This window comes from Lissotriton vulgaris, chromosome 5, assembly GCF_964263255.1.
Source record: "Lissotriton vulgaris chromosome 5, aLisVul1.2, whole genome shotgun sequence".
Taxonomy (NCBI): Eukaryota; Metazoa; Chordata; class Amphibia; order Caudata; family Salamandridae; genus Lissotriton; species Lissotriton vulgaris.
Genome location: NC_141693.1, coordinates 1,797,093,809 through 1,797,109,365, shown reverse-complemented (window position 1 = coordinate 1,797,109,365; position 15,557 = coordinate 1,797,093,809). Strand labels below are relative to the sequence as shown.

Sequence of the window (15,557 nt, the reverse complement as noted above, 5' to 3'; positions counted from 1 at the left end):
GCGAACGCTGAGAGACGCCAGCGCCGGCTCGGCGCTCTTTAGGAAGCTATAAATTTACATGAATAAAGTAGCGTTCAATAGACAACTGGGTGCAGCGTTTTCATTAACACATACAACTTTACAGGTTTGTGTTGAGTGTTTCTTTTGCAGCCTTTTTATACAGCTCGAACTCGAAGAAGCGCATTACTTGAGCTCCAGTTACGTTACAAAAGGACACATTCCTTATTGGTAGGCATGGGAAGATAAAGTGATGTGCCCAGAATCAGAGGCGTCTGTCTGAACGCCAAGATTCGAGGCGGATCCCCCAGCTCCGGAGTAGGCCGCTCTGGCCGTTCCACCAGAGGGCGCTCGAAGGCCGTATGATTTGCCTTCATGAAAGGACCGAGGCCTCTCCGGCCCGCCCCTCTTTGCCGTTGCCTGGCCTTTTTGTTTCGTTTCCTCAAGTGTCTGAATTTGCTTGTTGTTCTGAAAGCTAAACTTGGCGCCGGGCCTGGTCAGCCGATAACAAGTGGCCGTGTGGGCGTGCAGAGACTCCGCGGGGCTTGGTATCTGTAGGAAGGGGTGTGCGTGGGCGGGGGCTCTCCGTGCCCTGCTCGCCAGGAGGGTGGGGGAACAGCTGTCCGCTCAGAGGGCCGAGTAGAAAAGCCCCGGGCAGACCCCATGCAGCGCCTAGCCCGGAACCTTCCGCACGTGCTGCTGACGCCGAGCGGCCTCCTACCGGGGGTGAGTGAGCGAGTATGTATGTGGAGGGGTCGGTGGCGTGCAGCACGGGTGCACCGTGGGGGAGATTGGGCTGGGGCGACTATGAACGAAGGACTGTGGTTATTATCAAGGTGCAAGTGGGTCTGGTCACTTACGTATTGGGTGGGTGGCCTCGCATTTCCGGGGCACCTTGGATCTTTTGCTCACGTAGGTAGTAGGTGTGGCGTAATGCAACGTTACGTTTTTGCAGTTTAAATGGCGCGAACTCGACGAAGGTATTGGATCGCTTTACATGAGCACAGGTTACAGTCCATCTACGTCTTGTAAACTCAGGCAGATTAAGTGATCTGCCTGGAATCACAGGATGGTGAGCTGATGCCGAGACTCGAACTCTGTTCCCCAGCTCCAAAGTCGGCAACTCTGGCGCCACACCATCTCCCCTAAAATGTTTGTTTTAGATGCGCGCTTTCCGTCCCTCACCTCCATATCATCAGTACTCGTGTTAGTCTAGTTAGTTCAGTTCCCTCAAATGAAGACACCTCTCGGAATGCCGTCATCTATTACACTAGAGACCATAACATGGACAGAAAGGGGTATTCTGTTTAGCAAGCACGTGGCACACAAGAAGGGGGTGTACTGCTGCTGTGCTTTAAATCTGCAGTTACTGAGTACCTGAACTTCTTTAGTTTGATAGGAATGGCACTTCAACGGCCTTTCGCAGGAGATTTTCAATTCTTTATATGGGAGAGTTCTCAGTTTGAATCAGGCACCCTGATAGTGGGAGTACCCGCACTTTTATATTCTCATTTAAAGCACTGGGCGAGATCTGCTCGCTTCACAGCGACATGACACAGAGAACGGGCATGCTTTGCTCCACCCTAGGATGCTACACCTGGGAGGCGAAGGGCGGGGTGTTCCTCCTTTCGTGGGCCGGTGGGGACTTTCCTGACTGATGTCATTTTACCGATAGGTCGGTAGTGATAAAAACACCTGTCACCAGGGGAAATGAAAGTAGCGTCGGAACTCAGGGTAGGCGAGGTGTGCTTTGCTTTGTGAGAAGGGAGGGCTTCAGTTTCTACCAGCAGGTACTCTGAAACCGAGTACTCTGATACAGAGTACCTGCACTTCTATTTTTCCAGTTCGGGCACGGGTGTGAAGTGTATTTATTGTATTGGGGATTATATTCTCTCTGCTATGTACAATCTCCCTTTGATATTGCCTAATGCCTCGTAGTGCTAGTCTGCATCCCGTTCTTACCCAGGGACTATGTTCTTATTCATTGAGCATGTATGCGGATGTATACGTTTGGTGTCCAGAGGTGTTTCGTTGGCCATTTTTAGGTCAATAATATGCACAACTAAGACTCGAGTACCTTTCCTTCCTAAGCCTTAATTACGAGTGCCCCCCGAGGGTAGGTGATTTTAATCCAACCGATAGAACAGACGATGTGCACCTGTTACAAATTATTGTGGTACTTACTGCCCCAAAATCCGAATTTCTCAGTATATACCCTATTGGTTCCCCTGTTACGCTTCGTCAGGTTGAACCTGCTGAAATTTAATGAGGGGTGCGCTTTATCCGCACGCAGTGGTTACAAGATGCAGTAAACTGCACGACTCAGATTTCAGAATCCTGCACAAACAGGCGTCTATGCAGCAATCTGCACTGGGATCCAAACCTTTCTATTACTTTTTTATTATTATTATTATTATTATTATTTTCATGCATGTGTGTGCTAGGCGGGGTGTATTTGTTCCCCCAGTGATCCTCAATGTGACCGGTCTGACAATTGAGCTACTCCGAAGTCTTGCAGAGAGAAACCGAGGCCCATATTTATGAAGCCTTTGAGTTGTCCTAGAGTAACGCAACACAATGCAAAGCCTTTTGCGTGGATTTGTAAAGAAATGTAATGCAAGACAGCTGCTTGCACTGTTGCTCTATATTTCAACCTCCATAGGTGGAGGAGCACAGGCGTCCCATCCAGCCATGGAGTTTGGGGCAGTCCCAGATTTACAAAGACTTGTATATCTGGGATGCGTCAAAATGCTCCACCATCCCAAGTGAGGTGTAACGAGGATGAATCCGTTTTGCTGCTCAGTTTCCTCTTTCCTCGTGTGCTGCAGCACACAAAAAGGATAATGCCTCGAAGTATTTTTTTCGTGCAGAAGGATGTGGCTTCCTGCCTGTTACACAGCCCCCGTTGCACTATAGTGCAGGGACGTCGGTGCTAGGCTGCACACAGTGCACCAGCCTAAGGAGGGTGCACAAATGCTCCATATGTTTGCAAATATGAGGCCTTTCTACTCTGTCCCTTTCAATCATTGCAGCACAGCAGCTTTGATCGCTGCCCAGTGTTACCTGAACGTTGAGTAACTGTGCCCCTGAGGATCTAAAAAAGTTTGTCTTCCTAAGAGAGTGAATTCTGGCTTGCCTCAACAAACTATAGAATCAGGTTTCACTGCATTTGCATGCTTTCAGACCTGAACACACACAGATGACTTTTGTGGGTTTCATTAACTTTAACACGTTTTATCCGAATGATATGTGATCTTTCTTGTTACGATAACATTAAAAGTGACATGCTGGTGTTTATTAAAATACCTTAATGAATCCCATAGAGTAACTGGTTGATATATAGCGTTGTGTGAAACTCTGCTGAAGGCCACAGGAGCTCAGGTGATCAGTCAGTGAAGCTAGTCCTCATTGCCTGGGTGTAGTGTAGAAAGGCAAGCGTTTTATATCTGTAATGGAAAGTGTGTAGGTGGGTATTTTCAGCCGCTTTGGGATGTATGCACCGTGCTATGGAACCCCAACTGGCCTTACAGAGAAATCTGCAGATTAGGAGGGGACGGGGGAGGAGGCTGGGGGGCACTTAGACCACAGAGTCAATAGCAGTGCCAAGAAGCCTTTTCACTGGTTCTCTTGTGTTTTTGTGCCTATTAACATTTTACTACAACAATATTCGAAAGTACGAGCAGGGACATGGGTATTACCAAGTAGCTGATTAAATATACTGTTCCAAAAGCTTGCACCTAAGTGTATGTGCTAGGTTCTCTGTGCTTCCATGCAATTCTTGGTAACTGCCAGAAAAGGAATGACGTATTTCATGCTTCATGAAGGCCATGTGGACTTTTTGAGGTCCAGTAAAGTTGGCGAGAGTGAATGTGTGTCCATCACTCCCAATAATCATACCAGTGTCCAGATGCAAGGAAATAAATTTTAAAAAAAACGTTTGCTGTTTGAATTGAAGTGCCTTTCAAAGCTTGGAAAAGCAGTCCTGTCCTAAGTGACTTTTTTTCTCTGATCTACTTTGTTTTTGCATTCATCCGCTTAACAGTACTCCACTAGATCTAAAATAGGGTGTGTGGAGAGCTCCTCCTTTTCACTGCTATATATGTTTACATGGGAGTGTGGTAAAATCCCTTCCTTTTCTAATGCTACTGACTGTTGTCTGGCGATGGGGGCTCTGTGTCTCAGAATTGGAAGTTGATTTTTTAACTTGGGTATAGCTGTGCCCCAGAGAGACAAGGGGGTAGTTCCTTTCACTGGACTTGCATTCCATTGGTTGATGATTTAAACCATCTCTCTAGCGAATACCTTTCTTCTAATATTACATTATAAAGTCGCATTGCACTCTACTCCTGTTTCTAAGTTCCCAGTTGTGACTGGTCGAGACTGTAGTTCTAGTGGGTATCCCAGTCCTATGGATTCCCAAAGCACTTTAAAGTTTGGTGCTGACTGTACCTTTTCCTGTTGTAGCCCCTTAAAGTGTGGTCCCCCTGGGGGCCCTCACAGTCGCTGCAGAACCACCGATTAATCTGACCCCATTGAAAGAGTTGCCAGTGCCTTGGAAACTAGTTGAGTTTTTAAGTAGACTTTGTGACCTGGTGGCTTTATCTATAGAGAGCCAGGACACTAATTCTCTCGCACTTGTCATGATTTCCGACTTGATTGGACCTATATAGATTTTTTGGGCTGACGGTCTCTGGAGCATTTTTTTTTTTTTTTGCATTGTCAACATTCATTATAAAAATATTAAACATTGATGCATACAGCTTCGGATTAACAATTTGCTATCTGCCTGGTTGTGTTCAACAGACCAGCTGTATAAAATCTTAGCCAAAGCTAAATATCTAAATTAAATGTACAAAAACAAATTTACACTTAAAAGTTTAATTTAAAAAAGTTGAACAGTTGGTTTCATAATTGTGTAATGTAGTCATTTCCCGGACTGAAGTGTGATTGTAGGCATTATGAATTAAAATAACTGTACAGCGTGTGCTGGCAGCGTAATACACATGATAAAAGCTCAGTCCGTTAAAATAAAGTGAACGTCTCTGGAGGGTCAAGGAGGAACACTGCATGGTGCTTTGCGGATTTGTACTTTTTCCGCAGAGTGCTGCTGGTGAGTTGCAGTTACAATGAAGGTTCGGTGCAAGTCCACACTGCATGGCGTGGGTGGTCTATGCGCACTACTTTTGCCTGCTCCGGCACTTTCTCCTTCCTATGCAGGGCAGATGCATTCTCCTGGAGCATTTTTAACTGGAAATTTGACAGCAGGGTCCCACAGTTGCTCACTTTGTACCAGTCATAACTGAGAATTACATTTATCCTGGCAAATCTTCATCTTTGCATCCTTTTATCAGGTACCTTTGTAGAAAAAGCTGACCATTGCCAAAGATATTTGAGCATACTGCCCTCATTAGCCATAACCCAGGGCTCCATTTTACTAAAAAGACTGCCTACTGAAGAAGCACTATAAATACATTGGATGCTCAGTCATTGTAACTGCCCCTTTTACCTATCGGATTATTGAAGTCTTGTTCTTTGGGACTGTAGCTCTGGTGGACATGGAGTTCGTGTTTACTTTTTGATGCTGTGTCCCCACCGCCTCATAGAGTGAGCATTGCCAGCTGGATTTCTAGATTAGCTTGGTTATCAATTTGAAATGTACCAAAAGCTCTCAGGGCGCAACTTATAGCAAAACTATTAAAATAGAATTGTTTTGTTTCTGCCACTTAACGGGCAGCCCCTCAAAGCAGGCTCAGCTGCTAGAATGGTAGCCTCAGTAACTGAACTGGCAAGTACTGAGCATCCGTGCTGTAAAGAAACCATTATCCCACTCTGTACCAGGCTCCTATTGACCTGACGCACAAGACAGCCTGATCTTTGTGGGACTGTCTTTGGGGAGGGACAAGAAAGCCAGTTGCTCTAAAAGAATGGAATTGTTTACTTGCAAGTGGGATGTTCCATGTATGTGGCATCAATGCGAGCGATTGTTAATTATGTTGTATAATAAGGTTTTGTTTCTTGTAGACTGTACTCACTTGTTTAAAATAGACCCCCCTTGTTTTCTATTTTGGATATTACTACAGCCGTTGCCACCAAACTTCTCTTTATTTACTCTCACAGCTGGTTTCTTATATTAGTGGCGTTATCATGTGTTTACTCTTATGTAATTGTATACATAGGATAACTGAAATACGTATAGCATGCGTAGAGAGCCCTAAGAATCACGGAATAGCTCTATTCCCTTAGTATGCATATATGTATATTTTGTTTTCCAATTTAATTTGATCTCTAAACTTGTTAACTACTTTGAACCCTAAACTTGTATGTAAAATAATCATCAAAGTATCATATGTTTTAATATATTGAAGCTTTATGTCAATTCCTGTAGACTAATTTGGTATTTCCGGCGTATAAGACGACTTTTTAACCCCTTAAAATGTTCTGGAAAGTCAGGGGTCGTCTTATACGCCGGATACTAAATTTGAAGTAATGTTTTCATGCGTTTTTACATAGCGCGGACTACACCCGAAGGTGTCAGACTGCTTCTGCATTATATAAAAATGGGCTGATGTGAGCAACAATAACAATGGACAAATTACAAAAGCAAACATTAAGTTACATGGATCAAAAGTGACAATAGCGAGCAACCAAAATACATGAGGTAGCAATCGGTACATTCCTGGAGAAAAAGTGATAAGTGTGCAGGTTACAAAAGCATACAAAGCATACAAAGTACGAGCCAAAATAAAATACATTCTCAAAATGGCTATGCAGGACTGCGTTGGACTGCACTGGAAGTGGGGGTAGTCTTATACGGCGAGTATAGCATGAAACCTACATTTTATTAAGCAAAGTAGGGGGTCGTCTTATACGCCGGGTCGTCTTATACGCCGGAAAATACGGTAGTCTTTTTTCAGCACACTTTCCACTGCTCACTCTGGAGAATCATTTAAAAGTAAAAAATGTTAACTTCTTAAAGATGATTGTTTAAAGCGTTTTTTAGACTGAGTGTATCTGTGGGTCAAGGTTACCAAATGACTAGATGTTATCAAAGGCACCATGTTTCTGCCCTGGGGCATTAAGTAACCACCCAGTGTAAGCTGTGGGTTGTAAGTTTGGTAAGCCATAATTGAACCAATAGGACTAAAGTTCTAGACTGTGCATGTAAGAATAAACAGGGCTAGAGCACAGTGTCCCTGAGGACGTGGAGTTATCTGGTAACATTACTTCAGAGTCTACTTGTTTGAGTTATGTAGATCATCGGTTACCTTTGCGATGTTGAAGTTGCTAAATTACCATATCTTGCACAGTTGCCATCACGACTCTGCTACTTAGGCCAGATGGACACAAACTACTGTGAAGTGCCCGATCGATGTCCATCCAGACTAGTGCAGATGAGTGGTCACATTTTATATCCTCTGATTTCGAAGACTGAGTTGTTCTGCTCAAGCGAGAGATTATATCCTTGACGATCAGGAATGAGATGGGGCAGTACTCGACCAGTGTCATCTGCACACAGTGAACTTCAGCATGAGGGCAAAAAGCATGCATAAGCATTGGTAGATTGTTCTCAAGTTCATGCTTATAAAACAAAGTAATCAAGACTGATAGTCAGTAGGTTTCTAAGCTCCTATGATTTTGGCAGGTAGGAAGAATTGATATAATGATTCGCCCAAGCTAATGCTATTTCGTGAAGCAAAGTTTGTATTTGCACATCTATCCTAGGACAGATAGATATTATTTTTTTTAGCAGCAGTATATTTAGCTATCTTTGAAACCAGAAGAGGGTTGTAGTTTTAGTTATGATACACAACAACTGCATGATAATATAATATATATTAATACCCATGCAAAGAGTTTATTTTGTGGGAGCAGAGAAGACTACTATGGCCTAAGGTGCTTGGTCCCCAGGAACCCAAGCTTCTTTCTAGACAGACTGTTCATTAAAGGATGGCCCCTCAATCCCATACACTAGGTATGCGCCATACCTAAAATCAGAATCCACGCCTTGTTTCAAACATGCCTAAATCTAATAGCGCTTAACAGGAGATTCTCTTGTGGCCTTACACTACCATTTCCTTTCTTTGCCTAGAACAACAGATGTGCTGGCATCACAGACATTTTCAGGGGAGTTTAACTTCATGTCATGGCCAATAAGGGGTCAGATGGACCTGGCTGCCCTGGTACACCCTCCATCAAGACTGTTTTGAGTGGTGACTGTTCCACGTCTGTGGATTAACCACAATGGGGTAATCGTGACCATTCCTGTTCAGATGTGGTTAAAAAAAGTCTTCCTTGAATCAACTGTTTCCATCCGTTTCCTAGGCTGGAAGAGAATGTTCATGCTGATAGCAAAGAACCTGGATAGGCAGTCTCCCGTGGGTGAAATCCCTCAGAGTGCTTCTTGCTTGCCTGTTGCATTCCTTTCACTGTAGCTCTTTTATTTAAAGCCATCTGTGTGCACTGGCGGCACCTTCTCTTTCTTCACCAGAGTAGTGAGCCGGTGGTGCCCTACTTGACCACCGTAGGCTGATCTGTATGAGCTCAGTAATGGAGACCGTTGCCAAGGAAATTAATTTCTTCAAGGCCACTGCGTACAAAATGCCCCATTGCCACCAGTTCTGGTGCTCTTTCCACCACATGTGATACAGCAGCCCTTCCTACCCGCAGGGGCAGGTTTCTCAGAGGATGCTGCTCTAGGCCCCTCATCGGTGGTGCCTCCGGACTCACCCTTGCTAGGTTCACTGTTTCTTTTATCAGAGACAATGGTTTGGATTGAGATGAAAGTGATACCCGGATCATGATGTTTGGATCTGTGGTCGTCTTCTAAATCCTCCAAGTTTCCCTCAGGCCCAATAGCTGCTAGAGGCTAATGAGATTTGGGCAGAAGCCTCGCTTTCAGAAGAAGAGCAAAAATAATTGATCCTACATAATGAGATTATAGTATTGGGTATCTCCTCGAAAATACCTATTGGAATTGCCTCCTCCCACTGGACACACGCTATTGGTTTCCTGACAGGGTGAAAACACAGGAACCACTGACAGACATGATCAGTTCCATTCCTGAGGATGATTTGTTTGAAATTCATTCTGTAGTGAACCAGAGTAAGCAGACTGCCCTTTATTCTGGGGGTTGCTATAGACCGCTATGCCAGGCTCCTCTGCCTTTCTCAGAGGCATATAAGAGAGCCACATTCACTGAGAGGGAACTCTTTGCTTTAAAAATACAGAAGCGTCTGGAAAGTAATTCGGAAGAAAGAATCCGAAAGAACTTCATGCCTGCGATCACAGAACATGACTGTGCATATATGTCTGGCATTCGACTCCAGGTTCCTTTCTTGGACAAGACAAACCTTGTTCTTAGCATCATTCTGTTCTTGCCCCTCTTTAACTCATTCCTACTAAACAAATCCTTAAATACACTGACTATGGCTCGATTGTGTTCTCCCTTCTCCTGAGGCAAATAATGTTTGACCTGGCTTTGTACTATCCGCTTCAGGTGTGTATTTTCAGATTGCTGTGCGACAGAATGTGTCCCTAGAAAGCACAGTGTAAAGCTTTGCTTTTGGGTCGATTGCATTTGTTTTCACGCTTTTGGATGCCACATCAATGTGACACGTCATTCTAAGGGTGTTTTGTTTTTGGTCACCAGCCTTTTGAATCCTTGATCCAGGGTAACATCAGTAAGCTGGAAGGTAGTGTCTTTGATTCTTATTAGTGTTAAAGCTTCTGTATGGTGAATCTAGTCGTAAACGACGAAGTATTAATATTGCACCTGAAATGGTTTTTATGAGACATGTAGAAGTGTTTATTAATGTGGTTTAAATGTGACACAATTTTACAGAGACACTATTTTTATTTCTGCTTTGTTGTTCTGTTCATCTTGCTCCTACTCATTACCCCTGCTGGTCAATGTCCCCCTGCATGTCTTCTCTCCCCACAGTCTTCACAGAGCACAGGGAACTGACACAACTGGTTGTTTTCCTTAGAGTGCATGCGTTGCTAAATGTATTGTCAATTACATTTTCATTGTGTTTCTAAAGTCCAAGGACATTTCCGAAGTAATTTCCAATGTGCTTCTGCTAGCATACACTGGTATATAAATCTTTGTTTGAAAAACGTTTCATTTTGTGTTGTGCATCTCTGGAAAGCAACAGCGCAGAAGCTGTTGCAGCCTTTCATAAAAATGGGTTAGTGTTATGTGCATTATTATGACGATCTTGTATTCTAATTTTCCCAATATGTGTTATCACCAGTCACGCTATGGCGAATTTGCGGTTTTTGCTTTATTACCTATTCATAAAATGTGTATAAAAACCCCTGGTTTTGTGGGTGAGCCAAGTGACTTCCCTTGCCTACCAGAGACTCTATCCTGTTTATTTCAGAGAGAGACCTTTTCTTTTCCTCATTGGCTGCTATCCGTCCCTTTATGATTTTTGTTGTTCATTTGGATCTTCGAGTAAGTCTGATTTCTGACACTGTACTCTGTATCTAAGCCTTCATGGCATATATCTTCTATTTTTCTGTGATGCTTAAATTGAGATTTTTGTAATGAAACCTGTTAACTATTTCATGATCTAAAACTCAGTTTTTGAGAGGTCCCAGTTATTATCTTATTGCTATACTATTTTTGGGTCTGATGTGACTCAGGACCAGACGCGCGGGATCAGAGAGCGCCCCTGCTGGCGCATAAAAGTGACCAGCCCCACCCGTGTCGCGGGAGCGCCGGGCGAAGCCCGGGCAAAGGGCGGGCCCTCTACGGCCAAACAAGGCCAAACAAGGCTGGGCTGGGCCACACCACCAACATCTGCTTTGCTGCCACAATCTGTAACATCTAAGGTACTATCTGGGCTATTACGCTTTGTTCTGTCGTGGTGCTGTTTAGGTATTGCACTTCGCCCCTTACTATTACTGTCAAATTAATCTGTGGCTACTAGAACTATATATTTAAAAGGGGTGCGACTTGTGAACACTGCCGATCGACTGCCAAAACACGAGGAGGGGGACCAAAACCAATAAAATGCCTACACTGAGATCTAATACTAGGCAGAAAGTCGACTTGCCGCAACCACAGCCCTTACCAACTCTAACGGCGATAGACAAAATGTTGCAGCAAACTATTGGGGCTGTGGCAACTGCCATTGAAAACACTGAAAGGCGGCTCTCGATAGCGCCTACAGTAGCCATTCACGATACTGAGGAGGGTCCCGTGGTAACAATAACAGATGAACCAGACACAAGTTTCTTGTTAACATCTTCCTATGTAGAGCTCCCATGTGCCCAGATAACTACGGAAACACCAAGAAATACAACCAGAGACCCTGATTTCCTTAGCCCAGAGGAGATATCTTTGTCTAGTCCCCTCATTAGAAACCCAGGTAAAACTGCCCCGAGATCTAGAAAGAACACCGTTTCAAAGCCTAACAACAAAAAGGGGGGGAGAGAGATAACCCCAAGACTAACCATAATCTGGTGACCCCAATGCCCAAAACCACATCTGGCATACCCTGTTGGGTAACGAATATGGTGTCAGATCTTAAGGCAGGATTGGAGGAGACCATTAGTGCGCACCTTAAGCCCCTGATGTCCAAACTTGACAGATTAACTTCTTTAATAAATAACAAGGTGATAGGTTCAGTCAAACCAGTGATAACCCCAATACCATGCAATCATGTAGTTGAGGGGTCGAAAAGATCACACACAAGGGCAAGGTAGCGTCAGATAACAATTCTGTAAATCAAAAAAATAGTGCTGCTCCACAAAGCAGATCATCGGGCAAGACATGTGTTCCTCTACCTCCCTGCGCTAATGGCACTGCTGCGCAGGTACGTAATAATCAAGGGAAGAGCTCCCTGCCACCTAGTAAGGACACTGCTGGTAATATCCCAAAGGACATCCCAAAGGAAACCCCTAGTCAAGTGAAGACTACCACCCCAATAGTTCCAGGTAGGGTAAAAACGGGAGTACGCTTCCGGTCATTTAATTTACCACCTGAAGCATTACCCTATGTAGTCGTGTTAACAGGTGTGCTGCCTCTAAAGGAAGGCAAAAGAGAAAATAAAGTGGAGTTGAGGATTAAATGTATACAATGGCTAAGATAGGAAACTTGAGAACGTCCCACAGGGTTACCGCAAAATGGGTAGGAAATGGAGTAGTAAACTGCAATGCGTTTTGCAATACCTAGCAATACCTGCGATATACTTCTATTGGTTGTCAGGACATAGAATACAAAGTATACGTTCAAACTTATACCTATTATACCACCAGAAACTGTAAATGGAATTGCATACATGCACACAAAGCATCAAATGTAAAAAGAAAAATCGAAGAATAATGTTTTAGAAAAATATATATATATTTGTCAAGTTATTCACAAAAAGTACATTATCAAACATAATTATAACAAATCATTAAAAAACATACATATTGCATGTTGTTACATTTATTAAAAGAAATTTTTTAAAAAAGACAACTCATAAACATTCAGGTTAAAAAGTTCAAAAGAACAGGGGTCGACGCGGCGTTTCGGTTACAGTGAGATAAACAACCTTCTTCAGGACCAAGTTCTTATAGGTTTTAGTAGCCTCCAACTAAATCCAGGAGGGCACTTTGGCGGTTGTATAATCCGATATGGGAACTGAAAGTAATTCCTCTTGTAGTTCTATAGTTCCTCACGGTATCTTAAGATTTTATGTGGATAAATCTTGTGTGGGTAGTAGGAGCCACCGATAAATATTTCCTGTGTTGCCAGGTTTAAATTACTGGCAGTAGTGGGTGATGCACTTGCTTTTCACTATGCTGGTATAGCAGCTATTTAGCATTCAATTCGTGGTGGGCATTGTCCTGCCACTGGTTCTCGAGCTTAATGTTCGGCCTCCCTGCTCCTACTCCCGTCGCCGTTAATCTTCTCTTTATCGTAAGCTTACACGATAAAGAGAAGATTAACGGCGACGGGAGTAGGAGCAGGGAGGCCGAACATTAAGCTCGAGAACCAGTGGCAGGACAATGCCCACCACGAATTGAATGCTAAATAGCTGCTATACCAGCATAGTGAAAAGCAAGTGCATCACCCACTACTGCCAGTAATTTAAACCTGGCAACACAGGAAATATTTATCGGTGGCTCCTACTACCCACACAAGATTTATCCACATAAAATCTTAAGATACCGTGAGGAACTATAGAACTACAAGAGGAATTACTTTCAGTTCCCATATCGGATTATACAACCGCCAAAGTGCCCTCCTGGATTTAGTTGGAGGCTACTAAAACCTATAAGAACTTGGTCCTGAAGAAGGTTGTTTATCTCACTGTAACCGAAACGCCGCGTCGACCCCTGTTCTTTTGAACTTTTTAACCTGAATGTTTATGAGTTGTCTTTTTTAAAAAATTTCTTTTAATAAATGTAACAACATGCAATATGTATGTTTTTTAATGATTTGTTATAATTATGTTTGATAATGTACTTTTTGTGAATAACTTGACAAATATATATATATTTTTCTAAAACATTATTCTTCGATTTTTCTTTTTACATTTGATGCTTTGTGTGCATGTATGCAATTCCATTTACAGTTTCTGGTGGTATAATAGGTATAAGTTTGAACGTATACTTTGTATTCTATGTCCTGACAACCAATAGAAGTATATCGCAGGTATTGCTAGGTATTGCAAAACGCATTGCAGTTTACTACTCCATTTCCTACCCATTTTGCGGTAACCCTGTGGGACGTTCTCAAGTTTCCTACGCTATCTCCCCTGTCCCAAAGTTGACAGTTAAGGGGGCCTCCTTTTCTTTATTTATTTATACAATGGCTAAGAGCCAACAAGCCATTACCATCACATATTTCTGGGGAAATATTGTCTGTAAGAAGGGGGCAATGGATCGGAAATGGAGTAAAAACCATTGCTGGGGATGTTATTGCTATAAATTTCAGGGACACCTCTGTAGCAACCCATATATGTAACTCCCCAACGTTGGTACCGTTAACTAACATATACCCCGTACACTTATCCTATTTTTACCCACTACCCCTCTCACAGACACCTACACATCTAAACAGGGGTCAGGTGAATAGGGCTCTGCACCATGTGCAGCTAAATCGAGCAGATAACTGGCAGACTCCATGGCAGGCATTCCCTCCCCACGATCCTGCACTTGCAATGCATGCACATTGGAACAGGTTCTGTGCCTTGGATAATGTCGATTGACCCGAGTGGAACAAAATGTGCCCACTTCAGTCTACTAGGGACAGTTTAGAGAAAGATCCCCGACGATCAGGGTCGTTGCCACTTACCCCCTTAGCAGAAACAGTCAGTTCTGTTGTGGTACCTACTCACAAATCTAAAGCAGCTGACTTGAATGATATATTATGGATTGGGCATGTAGCCGAGTCAAGGGTAGAAACCATACCAGACAAGTTGGATACCCCTGTTGCAGTAGGGGAGGATATAGATAGGAGCCCCCAGGGGGCTGGCGCAAACCAGTTTGTGACTCAGCATGGCATAAGAGCCATTTCCTGGAATATTGCAGGGGTGGCAGCTACATTTATCATACAGGAATGGAGAGACTTCATAACTAGTTTCCACATTATTTGCCTCCAGGAGACCTGAGCTGTCGAACCTGAACAATATACACTAGAAGGGTTCAAAAGTTTGGCAGTCCCCGCAGTAAGGGCTCCATCTGGAAGAGCTATTGGTGGACTTATAACATACGTAGACCTCCGCATCCAGGGGACCTGGTCAAACTTGAGCTGGGACTCAACAAATATGCAAGCGATAGGCTTTCGCCACAAGGGCTTAAAAATTACACTGATTAACTGGTACAATGCGGTGGGTTCAAATGGCAGAAATAACACCATGAAAGAACTGGACGACCGTTTTAAAATCATGTCATCTGTTAACAAAGCCACAGGGTCACCATACACCATCTTAGCGGGAGACTTCAACTGCCACCTGTGTGAAAAATTAAGACCAATAAATAAGGAATGGTCACGCTGCCCGGAGGAAAAAGGACCACATTTTGCTCATACCACCGAGGGCAGGGAAATGGAGAACTTTATAAATAGGCACAATCTTTTATTCATAATGGATTTAATTACGATCGACAATGTGGGGGAACCTAATGCAACGTATAAAGGAAGGGGCTGTCATTCCTATATAGACTTTGTTATGATGTCCCCAACACTTAAAAAATGGATCACAAACTTTGAAATTGCACATAGCCCCTTCAGTGATCATAACCCGTTGGTTTTGGCTCTTAAATGCATGAACCTGAAGACAGCAGAGGGTGTACCCGATGCCATAGAACAGGCAACGGCACAAGGGAGAAGACTTAAATGGGCCAAGATTAATGGAGACACATTTTACTTCAATCTTGTAACGAAAGGCCAAAAACAATTAAATGATTGCCTGGATGAAAATAAGGGCGGCCAAACTGTGGTCAGGGCCTTTGAAGAAATCGCCCAACTCGTGGATACCCTAATGAAATCCTCTTCAGGAGCTAATCTGCCTCAGACTCCACGCTGGTTTGATCATGATTGTACAAAGGCACTGAAAGACCTG

At 43.5% G+C, this 15,557-nt stretch overlaps 1 protein-coding gene across 1 annotated transcript in view; it reads left to right on the top strand.

The window, feature by feature from the left end:
* The first annotated feature begins 502 nt into the window (after positions 1–502).
* CNP (2',3'-cyclic nucleotide 3' phosphodiesterase) overlaps positions 503–15,557 on the top strand; it is a 49,277-nt gene continuing 34,222 nt past the window's right edge. Inside the window, exon 1 of the mRNA XM_086924153.1 lies at positions 503–723. Within this exon, the coding sequence (XP_086780279.1) occupies positions 661–723 (63 nt within the window). The 5' untranslated portion in view covers positions 503–660. The remainder of the gene's footprint in view (positions 724–15,557) is intronic.